This window comes from Pristiophorus japonicus, chromosome 12 (genome assembly GCF_044704955.1).
Source record: "Pristiophorus japonicus isolate sPriJap1 chromosome 12, sPriJap1.hap1, whole genome shotgun sequence".
NCBI classification, from domain to species: Eukaryota; Metazoa; Chordata; class Chondrichthyes; family Pristiophoridae; genus Pristiophorus; species Pristiophorus japonicus.
Genome location: NC_091988.1, coordinates 171,690,729 through 171,707,998, shown reverse-complemented (window position 1 = coordinate 171,707,998; position 17,270 = coordinate 171,690,729). Strand labels below are relative to the sequence as shown.

At 42.4% G+C, this 17,270-nt stretch overlaps 1 protein-coding gene across 1 annotated transcript in view; it reads left to right on the top strand.

The window, feature by feature from the left end:
* The window catches only part of LOC139277049 (sodium/potassium-transporting ATPase subunit beta-1-interacting protein 3-like), a 209,394-nt gene that overhangs the window by 141,870 nt on the left and 50,254 nt on the right, over nt 1-17,270 (top strand). Inside the window, exon 4 of the mRNA XM_070895061.1 lies at nt 6,048-6,245. Within this exon, the coding sequence (XP_070751162.1) occupies nt 6,048-6,245 (198 nt within the window). The remainder of the gene's footprint in view (nt 1-6,047; nt 6,246-17,270) is intronic.

Sequence of the window (17,270 nt, the reverse complement as noted above, 5' to 3'; positions counted from 1 at the left end):
TTTCTGTCAAATTCTCTTTGCTATTCTGTTTCTTGGTTTATTTCTTCTGATCCATTTCGGTTTTGCATTTGCTTTTATCTCTTCTAAAATTCCTCTTTCTCTTCATTTTATATTTCATCCTGTCTATGCTTTTCTTTATTCTCTTTATTGATGTTGTATTCTCTATTATTAATTCAAACCTTTTTGATACGTTACATTATTATTTCTGTTCCATTCCTCATTGTTATTCATTTCTTAATGTCCTTTGACCATGCCTGTCTTTCTTGGGTTTTTTTCAGTTTCTCTCAAGCCATCAAAAAAGGTCTGCCCAAGATGTTTATTGCACCAGCGGATTCAACAAGGTTATTAAAATAAATGGCGTGAAGGGAGATTCAGAAGCAACTTAACAAACATTTAAGGAAGGAAGCACAGATGTGAAGAGGGATTGCAGCTGCAGCGCACACAACAAATTTGCTTTTGTTTTGATATGTCTTTACTATACAGTATAAATGCACACGAGGCCCATACTTGAGAGAAGGCCACTCTGTGACCAGTAACCTTTATTTTCCAGCACTGAAGTGAAGAAGGTGGGTGGAGCTTCCCCTTTTATGCTTGAAAGTCCAGGTTAGGAGTGTCTCCCACAAGTTCACCACCTAGTGGTCACTGTTCTCACAGTGTACAACTTAGGTCAGTTTATACATGGGTTACAATGACAGTTAAATACATGACATGTTTCATATTAAATACCAATTGAGTTTTTGCATGAGATCCTAAACTAATCTAATCACCAGTCTTTTACTTCAAAATTTGAAGCTTTTCTACAACAAAAAGCACCATGGGAATCATTTTAACCCTACCCTGGTTCAGCAGAAACCAGGCAGGTGGACAGTTAAAATCACCATGGTTACGTTCCTGGCCTGAAATCGCTGACCAGTTTGGATTCTAGCCTGCTCAACTGAGTGGACGGTAAGGACTCCTGCCCAAAGCCAGTGAGTGGGGGGTCGGGGGACAATTTTACTTAGGCATGTTGGATCCTGATTATGTCATCAGGGCTTGCCTGCAAGTTTAACAGCTACAGTGCATTTGCTGCCAGGCTAACCTAGTGAGAAAGAGGATCAGGCTAGAAGAGCCCCTTAAAAGTAAGTTATTTCACTTTTTATTTATTTATCACTAGTGCTCCGCTGGGCCTCACAAGGAAAGCCTCCCCAGCTGCAGACTCATCTACCACCCCCCCACCCCCATCCTCTCCTCTCTATTCCTGATCGCAAATCACTGCACGGCAGCCTTGGCAACCAATCCTGCCAATTAACTGGTCTCAGCAGGGAGCCTCCGGGCCGTGCAATTGTCCACCACTTCCCTCATAGCTGGAACAGCAGGTGAGTTCCTAACTCACACCATTGCCCACCCATCCCAGTCTGGCCTGGGGTTAACATTATGGCCATGTTTTTCAGATCTGCTGTTCACTTTCAGTGCCACATTCTGTCGAACTTTGGACACGATGCAGCCTTGTTGCTGAAAGTGAGAACAGTTTTGGGACCGAGCAAAAATCAATCTCTTACAGTTGGATCCTGATTTAGAACAGGTACCTGCCCAAGTCTTAGTCCTGTAAATGCTCCACTTCTAACTTAACAGTGGAAGAGGTTCACCTTATGGTATTGAGATATGTGTCGGATCCTCTGTGAAGTGGTTCAGGTTCAGTGTTACTTACAGGAGCTCTTGAATTGGGAGGAAATATAAGCATCTCATTTAATGTATAAAAAGCTTTTATGCCTTTTGCCTTCCAGTGAATGGAGAGTACCTTGGGGAACATCCTCAGTTCTCTTACTTTATGAAAGGGGTTTTATTTCTGATTCAGAACTTAAACAACAACAACAACAACTTGCATGTCTATAGCGCCTCAAACATAGTAAAAAGTCCCAAGGTGCTTCACAGGAGCACTATCAAACAAAATTTGACAGCAAGCCACAAAGTTTGGTCAAACAGTAGGTTTTAAGGAGCATCTTAAATGAGGAACGTGAGGTAGAGAGGGGTAGAGGTTTGGGGACAAAATTCTAAAGCTTAGGGCCTTGGCGGCTGAAGGCACGGCCACCAATGTTGGACTGATTAATATCAGGGATGCTCAAGAGCCCAGAATTGGCAGAGCGTAGAGATCTCAGGGGGTTGTAGGGCTGGAGGAGATTACAGAGATAGGGAGGGGTGAGATCATGAGTAATTTGAAAGCAAAGATGAGAATTTTAAAATCGAGGTATTGCTTAACTTGGAGCCAGTGTAGGTCAGCAAGCACAGGGGAGATGGGTGAGTGTGACTTGTTGCGAGTTGGGACACGGGCAGCAGAGTTTTGGATGACCTCAAGTTTACCGATGGTACAGAGAGGCCGGTCAGGAATAGTCAAGTCGAGAGTTAACAAAGGCATGGATGAGGGTTCCAGCAGCAGAGGCAGGGGCGGAGTCAGGCCATGTTACGGAGGTGGAAATAGACGGTCTTGATGATGGCGCGGATATGTGGTAGGAAGCTCATCTCGGGGTCAGATAGATCACCAAGGTTGCGAATAGTCTGGTTCAACTTCAGACAGCTGCCAGGGAGAGGGATGAAATCGGTGGCTAGGGAACCGAGATTGTGGTCTTCCCAATATTTAATTGGAGGAAATTTCTGTTCATCCAGTATTGGATATCGGACAAGCAGTCTATAAATCCATATATAACCATGGCTACCATGGATCTGAAACCAATCTATAACGCCATATTTGCGGATTAAAATGGTCTATCATCTGATTCAGGAGTGGGATCCAGCAGTACTCCTGGGGAAGATGTAGTGGCCACAGCGATTGCAGGAACGGGACAATAAGTAATTCCTCACCATTTTCATGGTGGTCCTGCCCTATTTCCCTCGAGCGAGAGACCTCACAACCTCTCCCATAGTTTGTAATCAAAGGAGGAATCTCTAGTTTGACTTGTGGCTAACTGATGTGATGATACTGAAAGAGTTGATTGTTTGAGTCATAGATGATCAATTTAAATGTGGATGTGGAACACCATGTAGAAATCGCAGCCAAGCAATTAAAGTGACAATACTGAATTGGAAAAATTCATCTCGGCTCTAAGCTTTGCATGTAGCAAAAGAACATGAGACACGTGGCGAAATTGGTCTCCTTTGCGCCTCCCATGAGTTACTGACCAGGCACCCTAATGACTCCCGCCATATTGGGCGGAAGTTTAGTGGCGATGCTACGGGTTTGCGCCCGATCTCCTGCACCTGGAGATCGTGGTGTCAGCGGCGTGCGCATCGCCCCATTAGCGCCCCAGCCCCAAATTCACTTTCGCGCCCTGCAGCAGCTCCAGGTAATAAAACTGACAGTGGCCAAGTGCATAGTGCTGCTAAGGCGTCCGCCCCGTTACCACCCCAGGAAGGAAGTGGAGCAATTTCTTGAGAGGAGCAAGACTTCAGTGCCTGCTGCTCAGTCTCGTGCCTCCCAACTGTTAACGCCCCCCCAAATGGGGTGATACCAAATTTCTCTCCCTAAGTTTGACAATAGAACATGTTGTATACAAAATTTCCTGTACTTAATACAATCAACTTTAATAAGTTTGATTGCATATTCTGTGCAAATGTTCTGCACCCTTCAGCTTTGCTGGAAGTGCGAGCTGAGAACAGCACGACGAGGGTAATGGGGTATTGGGACCTCTGTGAATATTGCGACCAACAGTACATCTTAACCAATGATATTTAAAGATTGAGAAAGAAATAGAGAGGAAGGATGATGAAGGATTTGGGGTGAATTAGATCAAATCAGGTACATAAAGAGAAATAGAGAGGGAGAGAAAGATTGGATTAAGAATCAGAGAATAAAGAAACAGAAAGAAAAAGTAAGAAATAAAAATAAAATTTGACATTTTTAAAATCTGTAACGACAATTGACTATATGCAGGAATGAAATTGAATACTTGAAATTGTTCCCATTCTGGACCAGAAAGGTTGATTGGCATTGCATTAACAATTATCACGTTGATAAAAAGGATAATTACCAGACTGAACTTTCTGTGGTGAATTTACTGGGCAATTAATGTGAAAATCTAGCAAGATCTTAAAAATAATGGGGAGGCTAAGGGCAAGATTCCATTTGTGCGAAACAAATGGCGGAGCGATGTAAATTGACCAGCTAGTTCTGGAGATTCACAAAGCATGGTGTACCTCTTAATCCCCTGAAATTGCTGGCCGATTTGCACTTTAATAATGGTGTGCATTGTTAACATGCCATTATTATTTCAGCAAGACCCGGCCCCATTTCCCTAGGGCTTCCGACGTTGTTATGGCAGACGATCGGAAGAACGCGCTTGGAAATTACTGGCCTATATCTCAGTGACATATAATGACTAGAATAGTCCAAGGCTTGGTCCATTGTTGCAGTAGATGATCTGAAATGGGCCACCACAAATGGTCCCATCGGTCCTGTGTTTGGAAATGGGTCACAGCCTCCACTCATGATTGCAATACAGCGAACTCTGGAACTGCATTTTTGTGGATGGTGAAAGGATCGGCTGTGAGATACTCTGCAGTCGGATAACCTGCTGGCACTCGCTGTCGAGAATCATACATGCATACTGACCGTTTGGGTAAAGTACTGGACTGTGAACACCTGTAGGTATTTTACAGCCCAAAACAGAGGCAACCATTTCAGGAGAGGAGGAATAAAACTAGAAAAACAATAAAAGACTTTGCATTAACTCTTTCAGTCACCACATTTTATTTAATACTATCAGCTCCATTTAAGTAAATATTTCTGCTAAACTATATAAATAGAAACCCTAAATCGGCTTTCATTCACACTAATATATTCACTCTTGTTAACTGAATAATTTACCTATTTACTACTTTGTGGATACTTATTTTGGCCATACATATTTTACTGTATTTACAACCCATATAACACTGTTACATTGACTTTGTCATTTCAACATTCTTCCAAATTACAGCAAGTTAAAAATAATAATAGTATGAAGCACTTTACGTTTCAGACAATATTGAATTCCAATTAAAAGCATGTAACTGAAAATTCTTATTAATGTTTCACTCTGAATACTCAATAAGCAAATCCTTCGGATAAATGTAGAAAAGGAGTTATTTGCTCAGCAGGAACTGACTACAATATCATTACTAAGGCAATGAGTGTGCTTGTTACAAAATGCCGTAGGAGGTTTATGTAACACAGCTGACAGCAATAACACAATTAATGATAGCAGCTTTTGATAGAAAGATCTGTCCTGTTCCCTGTGTGTGGTTTGCTGTTGCAGGAATGTACCAGTTACCACCATTCATTTTCAGACTTTTTTTGTTAAGTTTATTATGTAAAACTAAAAATTTGCATAATATGCATTGAAAACCTTCATTGATCTCTATGGTCACTGCAGTTAATTATAGGAACATGGAATGTGTTCAAACTCGGTGACCAAATGGTCTTGAAGTAGCTTTGAAGTTCTCTGAATATTAATAATATTATCAGCTGATTAACATGCTATCAGACATAGTTTATGTATGGGTTATTAACCCTTTTAGATATTTTCTGGTTCAAGGAATACATTTTATAGGCATTTGATATTCCCTGAATTAAATACTATATATATGATGTAGGTGCAATGGAACAAGAATTTTTTGAAATTAGAAAATAAATCCCAATCATTGAGAAAAAAAAAGAACATTTGGAACATAATGCCACAATAATTAGTTGGTAAAAGTTACTGTGCTTGCTTCACACTTGTGGTTTATAATCTGGGCAGACACTGATAATCTACTGATAAATACATGTTGGAGTCACAACTTTTTCACCAGGTTTGTCTCACTTTGTGGCGTGATACTACTATGATTCACTGTGGTTAGGAAATTGGAGGCCACAAAGAAGGAGATGGGGTGTCTGTTGCTGTCCTGATATAGGTGGATTATGTAGAATAAGGATAGAAGTCATTGTCAATATATTTTGTACTAATCATAATCAGATAGTTATTCATCATGTATATTACAATAATTCAACCATTGTGAGGTATTTAATATCCAAATATATGCTTGCTTTTGTGCAGGAGAGTGATCTACTGACATTTAATATTTCTGTGCACCATTCCTGGTGGAGTGAACATGGTCCAGGCTGTGTTAGAAGAGAGATGCCAACCACCTATGTGAAAAGTTTGGATGGCCATTCCTATATCTCGGTGATGGGTTGTATTATTGATTACCAATATATCGAGGTTATTCACAGCTCCTCTCAAATACTGTTGGCAGTAAGTATGAAACTTGATAACTGTTATACAGTCAGATATTCACATATTGCATTTCTGTGTTCCCTCTGAACAATCTGGAAAGGGTGTTTCTCCGGGCAGACAAAACATTATCAAATCACACAAATATTAAGAATTCTGTTCACATTACATGTTGTCCACGGCCAAAAAGAGTCATACGAGGAACAGATAAAATAATGTATAGTGTACATCTATCTAAGTCATATTAGTGGATCTATTTAATTCAATTTTTATTAGTAATTATAAAAATGCTAATTCATAAAACCTTTATAACAATGGCCATGGTTTCATCCATTTTAGTGTGTTCTCTCTGGTTCTGCAGTATTGTTCATTGGATCGATATGTAATCATAATTATCTACTTACTTGACAGGTACTTGCATTAGTGTGATGAACAGAAATAGATTATTTTTTATTCACTTAATGCCATCCTCTGGCGGTTTGAACTGTGCACGTTTAATTGCCATTGATATCAATTTGTATTACCAATTCACCTTACCTTTTGAAGTATTTTGACTTAACAGGAGAACATTGGTAAACATTTTAGCAAAACACTTGTTTTAGAAAAAAAGAACAGTAACATTTGCTAATGGTTCAGTTTTCCCACCCACTCGTCACGAGAAATACTATAAAAATGAGGTGGTTCTAAACCATAGGTTTTCAAACTGGGGGACCATGAAGTCATCGGAATCCTGTATTTGCTGACTACTTGGCATATTTCCCTAGGGATAGATGAAGTTCCAGAGGAATGCCTATAGTACAGATTAGGATGTTTAAAAGGGATTTTAAGCTCCCTAAAGTGTTGTATGAAAACACACAAACCTAAAGCAGCAATTAAAAAAAATACATTAAACCAGAACACTAAACAGCACACAAAGAAAGAGCTCAAATATTCAAGGACACAGTTTTCTCTCAAACCCAACAGCACAACTTTAAGGAAGAAAAGATTCAAAGGCCAGTAGGGTCTTCCACCATAACTATTTTTTGAAGTTGCCTACACATTTCCCAGGCAATCTTTCGGAAATCACCAATCTACTCCATTGAAACAGGTTTGGAGGTTTAATGAGGTACTTACTGACTCACAATTAATGACAACCTCCAATATCAACAGTGCGGTCAGTCAAAAAATTGGCGGACCAATTTGGATGCAGAGTAGGCCTAGTACCTAATATTGTTCAAGCTTGTGACAATAAGAAATGAATCCCATTGGGGAAAGGGGACTAGAAATGAGCTTGAAATCTACTTTATTTGAAATCTTAATGTACTTTATCAATTTTGATTAAAATTCTCTGGAGGTTAAATTGGATAACCCCCGAAAACTGGCGTAGGGATAGCGGGGCACAATTAACGCACGCCTGCTGATTGCGTTGCAGACAGCCCGTTAAATTCATGCGGTCTGCTGTGTTACATGATTGCTGCGTGCAGCCAGTGCTACGCGTGTTGTACGTTGGCTCCACGCATCAGCAGGCACCCCGATATCATGGGTAACCTTAAAGGCAGCCTACACTGCTGGTCCTTTGTGAACTGAATTTGTGCTGTAATATATTGAAGAATGACTAAACATGCAAAGTTTTCTGAGAATGCACAGGAATTCTTGGTGCAAGACGTGGAGAGTAGGAGAGACATCCTATATCCACAGGGGTCAGGAGGCCCTTGAGACATATGCTCAGGAGTTGGTGGGAAGTAGTGGCAGAGGTCAATGCCAGGAGAATAGTTCCAAGAACATGGATACAGTGCAGGAAGAGGTTTCATGTTCTGGCATGAGTTGGCAAGGTGAGTGAGTTCAATCTTCAAATGGTATATCCTACCAAATGCACCACTAGCATCCACTGCTCAATTCAATACACCCCATCACCCACCGAACAACAATTGCTATCAATTAGTACCCAATCCTTCAATTCAAATGGTTTACCTCACTCTCACACACTTGCCTCACACCCACAACTCACAACTCGCACGCACTGGCAGCTATTTAACCATGACAATCACATCACCCAAACATATTGCAGGACACTCATTTGACACTTTTTCTTGCAGGAGAAGGCAATGCATAACAGGAGGCAGTAGGAAAGAACTGGAGGAAGCCAAGTGCACCTGCATGTTTTAACCCCCATGGAAGAGACAGTGCTGGCCATCATGGGAAGGGGCATCACTGAGGCCGTGACCACTGGTGGCACTGGAGGGATCGATGGTGAAGGTCTCTGCCTGTCTAATCCTCCTTCTTTCTTCCCACCCCTCCCTCATCCCACAATCTTTTCTGACTCGCAAGCTGCAGAAGCATACACTTCTTACTTTCTCCTCTCCCCTCTCCACAGTCCAGCTCTTGTCCCTTTTCCATTTCAGACACCTAAGAACTGGAACCTTTCCAGTCAGAGGGAAGAAGAAAACAGATGAAGAGACACCATCGTTCCACCTTACACTTGCAGCCAGCAGTTCAGTCCCTGTCACTGCCCGCATTTTACGGCTAGGATAGAGGAGGGATTTGCAGGTGGTGAGACACCGGGCACAAGTGCACAGGAGCCTGGGTGAGGGGGGAAAGGTTAGCACTGGTGCCCGTTCGCTGGAGGGTGTGGTCTCACATCAGTTCTGCTGCAGAGGAGTCAGATGAGGACTTTGATAGCCCAGGCTACAGAAGAAGGCTGATTGGTGTACACAACCAAATGCTTGGTGCACTGGAAAACCTGCCAGAAAACCTGCGCACAATGTCAAGGAACATGGAAGAGTCCAGCACCAATTTGGCACAGGGTTTTGCACAGAGCTTGGAGTCCATCCTTTCAAACATGGAATGGGTGGTCACCTGCATCAGCACACCATGATGCAGCATCTGATGGCCGATGTCACAGCTTCTATTGCAGCACAAATAGGTTCCACCAAAGATCTGACTGCTGCCTTGCAAGCTCAGGCTGCTGTTCCCATGGCTCTGGATACCACTAATCAAATAGGCTTCCAGGGCGTCACTGCGTCCATCAACCTGTTCTCCAACAGATCACCAGGATTGCTGAGGTGCAGTGGCGCCATGGAGCATGAACCTGCTGTCCTCTCTCAGGATGACAACATTCATGCTCACCCCTGCCAGTCTGTCAGTGCCCTTGCTGTTTTCTGTCAATCAGACAGGCCAGGCTGCTTCAGCCCAGGCCAACGCGTGTAGTCCAAAGCCGGGTCCAGAGCTGGTTGAGGTCGTCCTCCAAAGCCACCTGCAGTCTCCTCAGTTGGAGGTCGGCAGCCTTTCACCTCCCATGCTGCAGCCACTGGGGAAGCACCTTGTAGGAGCACTAGAAAAAGTAAAGGCACACACAAGACAGGCACTAAGCGAATGCACAAGGGCGATTTAGTTTAATTTTGTATTATTGTATTGTATTATTTAAAGAATGCATTTGCTGGTGGTTTGTATCATTGTGTTGTCAGAAAGAGGACAATGTGATGGTCAGTGATAGAGGAAAGGTAAGGAGTGTGGGACTGTTGGTGGATGGGGAGGTTTAGTTGAGGTTACTGGTATCACTCATGAATAATCTTACCACATAGAACGCGGGCAGAAAGGGACTGTATGTTGAAACCTCCTGTTGTTTTCCTCCACTTCCTCTTGCACTTCTTCTCGTGCTCCTGCTCCTCAGCTTCTCACCTAATAGATGGTGCCAAAGGCTGTTCTGTCATAATTGGCAGGTTGTGCAGCATGCAGCATAATAAATCTTGATACCTGCTCAGCTAATACTGCAGGGCTTCGCCAGAGCGGATCAGACAGTGGAAGCGTGCTTGAGGATGGTATTCTCTATAATGTTCGTAGTGGCAGCATGGCTCTCATTGGGTTCGTGACTGGAGTCATGAATCATTTCATAAGGGGATAATACCCGTCAACCTGTAGCCAGCCCTTGACTTGGCATGGTGGTTCAAATACAGGTGGCACAGAGGACTGCCGCAGAATGAAAGAAGCGTGACTACTGCCAAGATAATGGGAATTCACCTGCATGATGCACTGCCTGTGGTCGCACACCAGCTGCAGATTGAGGGAGTATAATCCCTTGCTGAGTTCAAATGAGGAGCACGCAAGGCAATGTGCATGCAGTCAATCGCACCCTGCGCCATGGTGATACCATGCAAAACCTTGTGTTCATTCTGCCTACTTGTCTCTGGAATGAAACGAATGTGGTGGTCATTGTTTAGAGCCACAGTGACCTCCCTTATAAAGCAGTGCACTGCAAGCTGTGAGATGTTGCTAATATCTTCAGCAGCACGGAACGAGCGAGATGCATGAAAATTAAGAGCCACGATCACCTTGACGGCCACAGGCAATGCTGTCCTTGCCCTACTTTAAAGCTGCAATTGTGGCTGCAGCAGTTGACAGATTTCACTCACGACCTATATCTCGAGCATTGGTTCTCGCTGAAACCAAGATAAGACAGTTGCTCTCTAAAGACCCTCAGCGGATATGGCCTCCTGCTGAGTGCCCTTCTCCCATTACTCCTCCTCCCTCTTCTAGTAGCTTGCCCTGTTCTGCGTGGCCTCTCCCTTCTCCCAGTCATGTTGAATTCCTAGAGAAAGCCCTACCAGCAATGTTCCCTTTAAGCTGTATGGTTGCACAGCTCTCCAAAGCTCCCGAGCGGCTGGCTCGCCGACTTTTAAATTCTTTTGGGTGCGCATGCATGGTATTTTGAATGTGCTGGGCACCCAAAAGAATTTAAAGGGAACATTGCCTAGCAAGCCATCCGTTGGGCAGGCTACATTGTCCGCATGCCAGATACGAGATTCCCAAAGCAAGCACTCTACTCGGAACTCCTTCATGGCAAACGTGGACAGAGGAAACGTTACAAGGACACCCTCAAAGCCTCCCTGATAAACTACAACATCCCCACTGACACCTGGGAGTTCCTGGCCAAAGACCGCCCTAAGTGGAGGAAGTGCATCCGGGAGGGCGCTGAGCACCTCGAGTCTTACCGCCGAGAGCGTGCAGAATACAAGCACAGGCAGCGGAACGACCGTGCGGCAAACCTGTCCCACCCTCCCTTATCCTCAATGACTGTCTGTTCCACCTGTGGCAGTGACTGTGGCTCTCGTATTGGACTATTCAGCCACCTAAGGACTCATTCTAAGAGTGGAACCAACTCTTCCTCGATTCCGAGGGACTGCCTATGATGATGATGTGTGGAAGCAACTTCTTTCAACACAATATTTTATATCACAAAGAAGTAATGCAAGACCAGCCAGACCTCTCCCTGCAGTGTAATTACACTTTAGCCCAGTATAGGAAACCTGCAAAAACATGTACAACTTCACCAGCAGCCAGAAGAAATAATTCAGCAACTAACCTGTAATACTTCATGATCCCTTTAAATAGCGCTGGTGGTGGTGGGGTGGGTGGAGGGCTCCTTCATTCCTTTTACCATCTTGTTCAGCGGTGTGAGGTTAAGACAGGGTTGTTGGCTGAAGTGTAGAGTTACAAACTGGTAGTGGTGGCTTCAATAAGCATTGCACCATGATTGCCATCATCACCTTGCTGCTTTGCATGCTGCCAACAGTCATTAGGCACGCATATGTAAACCCCTTTACCTAGATAGAAACTGACGCACTTCCTGTTGGAAGTGTGCGTGCGCATCTCCGTTCCCATTTTTGAGTCTTAGTTGGCCGCGTAGCCTAAAAAACGTGCGCTACACGGCTCAATTTAAGCCTCTCCGTATCTATGGATACAACTGGGACGTGTTTGCAATAAAAGGCAAATCTGATTCTTACTGATATTAACTGGTATCGATAGAATCCCACATAGCTGATTCGCATTATGAGTCAAGTGATATGTATTGGATTATTATTATTCATTTTTAAAGGAGCTGTATGTCTTCACTGAACCAATAGCTGTAGAATAGCTAACTCTGTGATTCTTTCAGTGGAGCTTATACAAAAAAAACACTAATAAAGGAGCACCATTTAATATGTGGCCAGAAAGCAGCTGAACCTTCCAACCCAGCAGAAGCCTGAGCCCATTTCCAGCCAACATGGTATGGTGACTGGTGTAATTGGCTGACTTCCACATCTACCACAGAGCATGACCCAGAGTCAGGGTGGAGCAAGGCAGAACCAGCAGCCTCACTGAAATTTATTTCTTTATAAATAAGATTTATTTAAAACAGTTGCTTAATAAGAACTTGCATTTATATAGCACTCTTTATATACAGAAAGATTTCTAGGAATAAGAATGCATATCATTCATCTTTAATTTTAAAAGCATGTAGCTCCTTTAACTTAAATTAAAAATCTGTCTCTGAATATTTGTTTATATGTTAACAATTGGTATTTGAATATTATGGATTAATTTTATTAACATAATTTATTCAAACTTTATTACACCTGGTGGTGTAATAGGTCTATTTTTTGCCATTGATCTTTGTTTTGGGCAAACACTTCCTACTGATTCATGTGTCGAATTTTCCTTCAGCATCCACAGATCTACGCCAACTGTTTTTTGGTGTGCCTAGTCTTCTTTTACTTATATTTACTTACATTTTGTTATGGTCCAGAGTTAAATTTTATAAAAGATTATTAGATCGCGTCAGAAAACCAGGTTTTTGGTCTGAGATACTGGTCCTTGAGAATGGCTTGAATATAATCTGACATTATGTCAGAATTATAAGTAAAAGAAGACTAGGCACACCAAAAAACAGTTGGCGTAGATCTGTGGATGCTGAAGGAAAATTCGACACATGAATCAGTAGGAAGTGTTTGCCCAAAACAAAGATCAATGGCAAAAAATAGACCTATTACACCACCAGGTGTAATAAAGTTTGAATAAAACAGGAGTAAGCCATTCAGCCCCTCATTTCTGTTCTGCCATTCAATTAGATCATGGTTGATCTGTATCTTAACTCCATTTATCCACCTTGGTTCCATATCTCTTAATACCTTTACAGAAGAAAAAACTATCAGTCCTAGTTTTGACAGTTTCAATTGGCCTAGCCTTGACCTGCAGGGGAGAGTTCCAGATTTTCACTCCCCTTTGTTTGAAGAGATGCTTCCTGACACCACACTGAACGGTTTAGCTCTACATTTAAGGTTTTGCCCTCTTGTTCCAGACTCCACAACCCAAGGAAATTGTTTCTATTTATCTACGCTATCATATCCTTTAATCATTTTAAACACCTCAATTAGATCACCTGTTAATCTTCTGTACTCGAGGGAATAAAAGCCTAGTCTATGCAACATGGCCTCATAATTTAACCGTCTCAGCCTTTCTGGTATCATTCTGGTGAATCTGCACCACACCCCTTCAGAGGCCAAAATATCCTTCCTGAGGTGTGGTGCCCAGAACTGAACATAATACTTCAGATGTGGTCTAAGCAGAGCTCTATACAACTATAGCAAAACTTCCACCCATTTTATTCCAGCCCGCTTGAGATGAAGGCTAACATTTCATTCGCTTTTTAAAATTATTTTTTGTCCACTAGTTTTTAGTGATTTCTGTACATGGCCCCATAAATCCCTCCGCTCCTCCATGTTTTAAGTGTCCCAAATTGTATCTAACAAAGTACTTTTATGTCCAGGAGTTTAAATGCAAGTTTCAAATAATTGGCATAAAAGGCAGATTTTCTTGTTATAGCACCTGGACATATAGGATGTAGGCACAATAATATGAAAATCTGCCCCAAATCATTTCTCACAATAGTAGCAGAATTTGCCATTAGGTACACAAATTAAGCCTTACATCTGGCAACCCACTCAGGTCATAACATCTGAAGGGGAGATGCAGCAATACAAGGGAGGCCTGAGAAGCTAAGTCCTTCATTATTTTGCCCCTTCCAAACAGATGTTTGGGCCTGGAGGCAACCTTGCATCTGGCATGCCTCTACTTGTGTTTCTTGCCCTTTTTTCCTGCGCCTTGCTAGTGGGCGGGCCTGCACTAAGGGTATGACAGGGCCATGCAAATGACCTAGCCCACCAAAATCAAGCATGAAGCTCCGACAGGCACAGTGCACTTCAGGCATTCTGCATTGTTGAGGAGAAATCTCCCTTTCTTCCTAGCGGATCCACTGAGATTATGGATTGACACTCTCGATGTATGACAGACTCCAAGAGATAGGTTCGAAACGATTTATTCTGGCAAATGCAGGGGAAGGTCTGTTCTTAGTTGCTCAAGACAGAACTCTTCAAAAACCTAAAAGTCGGGCTGGTCTTTATACAGATTTTAGTGGGCCGGCCCATAACGAATCTTTTGAAGTGACAGTGATTGAGAACGCTACCCATGTCAATAACACAGATGTCTCTACAATCTTTGAAATGACAATTTAACTGCCATAAATAACACAGATGTAAGACAAAGACAACTAACGGAATTTGTTACCGCATTTGGTTCAGTCAAAGAAAACATTCAATTCACGAGGCACAGAAACATTCGTTAACATGAAAGATGGGAATTTTAGTTCGATCTCAGCACAGAAACATTAGTTTAAAACATTTATTATCAGACTGCTACTTGTGGGAGCTGATCCCTTCATCTTCCCGAGCATTTGGTTCCCGTCTTGACTTCTTTGAATGTGTTATCTCTGCCCCTCGGAATGTGTTTGTTTCTACAGATTTGATTTTATGGGGTCTTCTCAGCATGCTTCACATTCTTTAAGAGTTAAACACATAAACTGTTCAATGTATTCCTTCAAAATCTAAAGTTCATTTTCCTATCATCTGTCGATATTTCCTTAACCTACGATATATGTCGATCCAACCGCTGGAAAAGGGATATATATTAGGATGATAGACTTGTAAGCACTCTAACCTACACATGAGAGTGCAGTTTTCCTCCTGTGGAATTGTGTTCTTCGTAATTGAAAGCAGCTACTGCTAGCTATTGGACTGTAAGCTGAGTAGTTTAGGTATTATGGAGAATGGATTATAATTAATAGATGTTTGAATCATCGATAGTGTCTAAAGACTGATACCTTGCGAAAAATACATTATAGTGAAATCTGGAGGGAAAGCCTCGCCAGCAGTCGGGTTCAGCATACCAAATGAAGTTCGGTTGTATTACTGTAAGAGTGAAAGTATTTTGACAGTGTAACCGGAGTGGCTCTTTAAGTCTGATCTGATTTATATTGTGACTAACATCAGACTGAAGTGTTTCCCCCAGTTTTTTCTATTTTTTCATTCGTCTCTGCAGGAGCCACTGACTCCTGCCAAAATACAGTTCCAGTATCACCAAAAGGCCTTCAGCACTTTGCCCAAGGGGCCAGTCTTCATGATTGAACCTAGACGAGGAACACTGGGTAGCTATTTAACTGTGGAGGCTATTCCACTGGTTTATATCCCGCCCACCCGCCTCCTTGCAGCCTCGGACAAGGCGGCCAGTTGTAGTTCCTACATATAATATATAACGCAGTTCTGACGAAGGCTCATCTGTTAACTCTGTTTCTTCCCACAGATGCTGCCTGATCCACTGAGATTTCCAGCATTTTCTGTTTTTATTTCAGATTCCAGCATCCACAGTATTTTGCTTTTATGTTGTAGTTCCTCCATAACTGGCTTGATTTAGTTCAGCTAATTCAGCACAAAGCATGGATTGCATTCTCCAGATGGGAGTCTAGAGATATTGCCGCGTCAAAGAAACCGCTCCTTTGGCTGTGTTTTTGTGTTACCCCATGCTTGATTGATGTGTGTGAAATCACCTTGAGAACTGCCGTGTTGGTAAGAATGTTGCCTTGGTCTGTATGGATCACAAGCCAACCACACAGGGTGTTTACCCATTTGAAGGAATTTTCCATCGATGATTAAAATTGAAATGCAAGTGCAATATTTATATAACACTCGTCACATCAACCAATATCTTGTATGGTTGAATTAATAGTAAATCTGAAGAATATGTAAGGACTATTAATCAAATGCTATCAGATGAAAGCATTTCCTACACTGTCACACTAGAGAATTGGGTTAGAGATTTACTAGTCATGTCTAAAGTTTGTAAGATGTCAAACTAGCTCACCTTTGAACCGTCTTACGTAACTTAGTTCAAATTGTATTGGCACAAGTCCAAACCAATTGCAACTAGAACAAAGTACAATGCTGAATGCAATATCCCTGCTTACCAATCATAAAGCATGAAGTTGGAAATAGTGATGCATTAACTATCATTACTTTAACATCTATGAAAACACAACTGATATCAAACCACAAGGATAAGCATAGAGAATTAAAATAAGTATTTGTTTCTTAAGTGTATCATGGTATCTCAGCCTTAGTTGGATCTCGGCCTTAGTTGGGTTTTTGCCTACCGACATTATTCAGTGTTCAAGATTGCAGTACAGCTTAGCAAAGTGAAGTTTGCCTTTTTAAAATCACTGACAATCAGCATTCGGTTAGTTCTCTGAACATATGACCACTTCCTTTTAGTAGTCTGGTTGCTATAGCACTACCTTTCTCTGGGGTAATTCACTGCCCCTCTGGGGATATCCTTGGCAAGTTGCCACCCATGGTTGTTGTCATCGTTCCCTGATCATCATCTTCACACCCTAGCTAGCTAACTCTCTCTCTTAGGCAGTCCCTCGGAGTCAAATATGACTTGCTTCCATGCTAATGTGATTGATGAGTCCAATGTGGGACCTACAGTCTCAGTCACAGGTGGGGCAGGTTGGAGGGACAGGTGGATGGGGTGTTTGGGTTGCTGTGTGCTCCTTCCGCTGTTCGCGCTTGGCTTCCGCGTGCTCCCAGTGAAGAGACTCGGTGTTTGGCGCCTTCCCGGGGATGCTTCTCCTCCTCTTTGAGTGGTCTTAGACCAGGGATTCCCAGGTGTTGGTGGGGATGTTGCACGTTTTCAAGGAAGCTTTGAAGGCTAGCTAACTAACCTTGCATGTATGTTATCGTTGTACTATATATTTCTCTGAATTCAGAGATGTAAGCTATTAACTAACAGATGTGATAACATTTGCAAGTTTTATTTGATTTGATTAAACTCTTAATTTTCCAAATTTTACTCAACTCCTCCGCTCTGCTTTTTGCAGAGCTGTGTGATCACGTGCCCCCTGTGTCAGGATCACTAGCACTA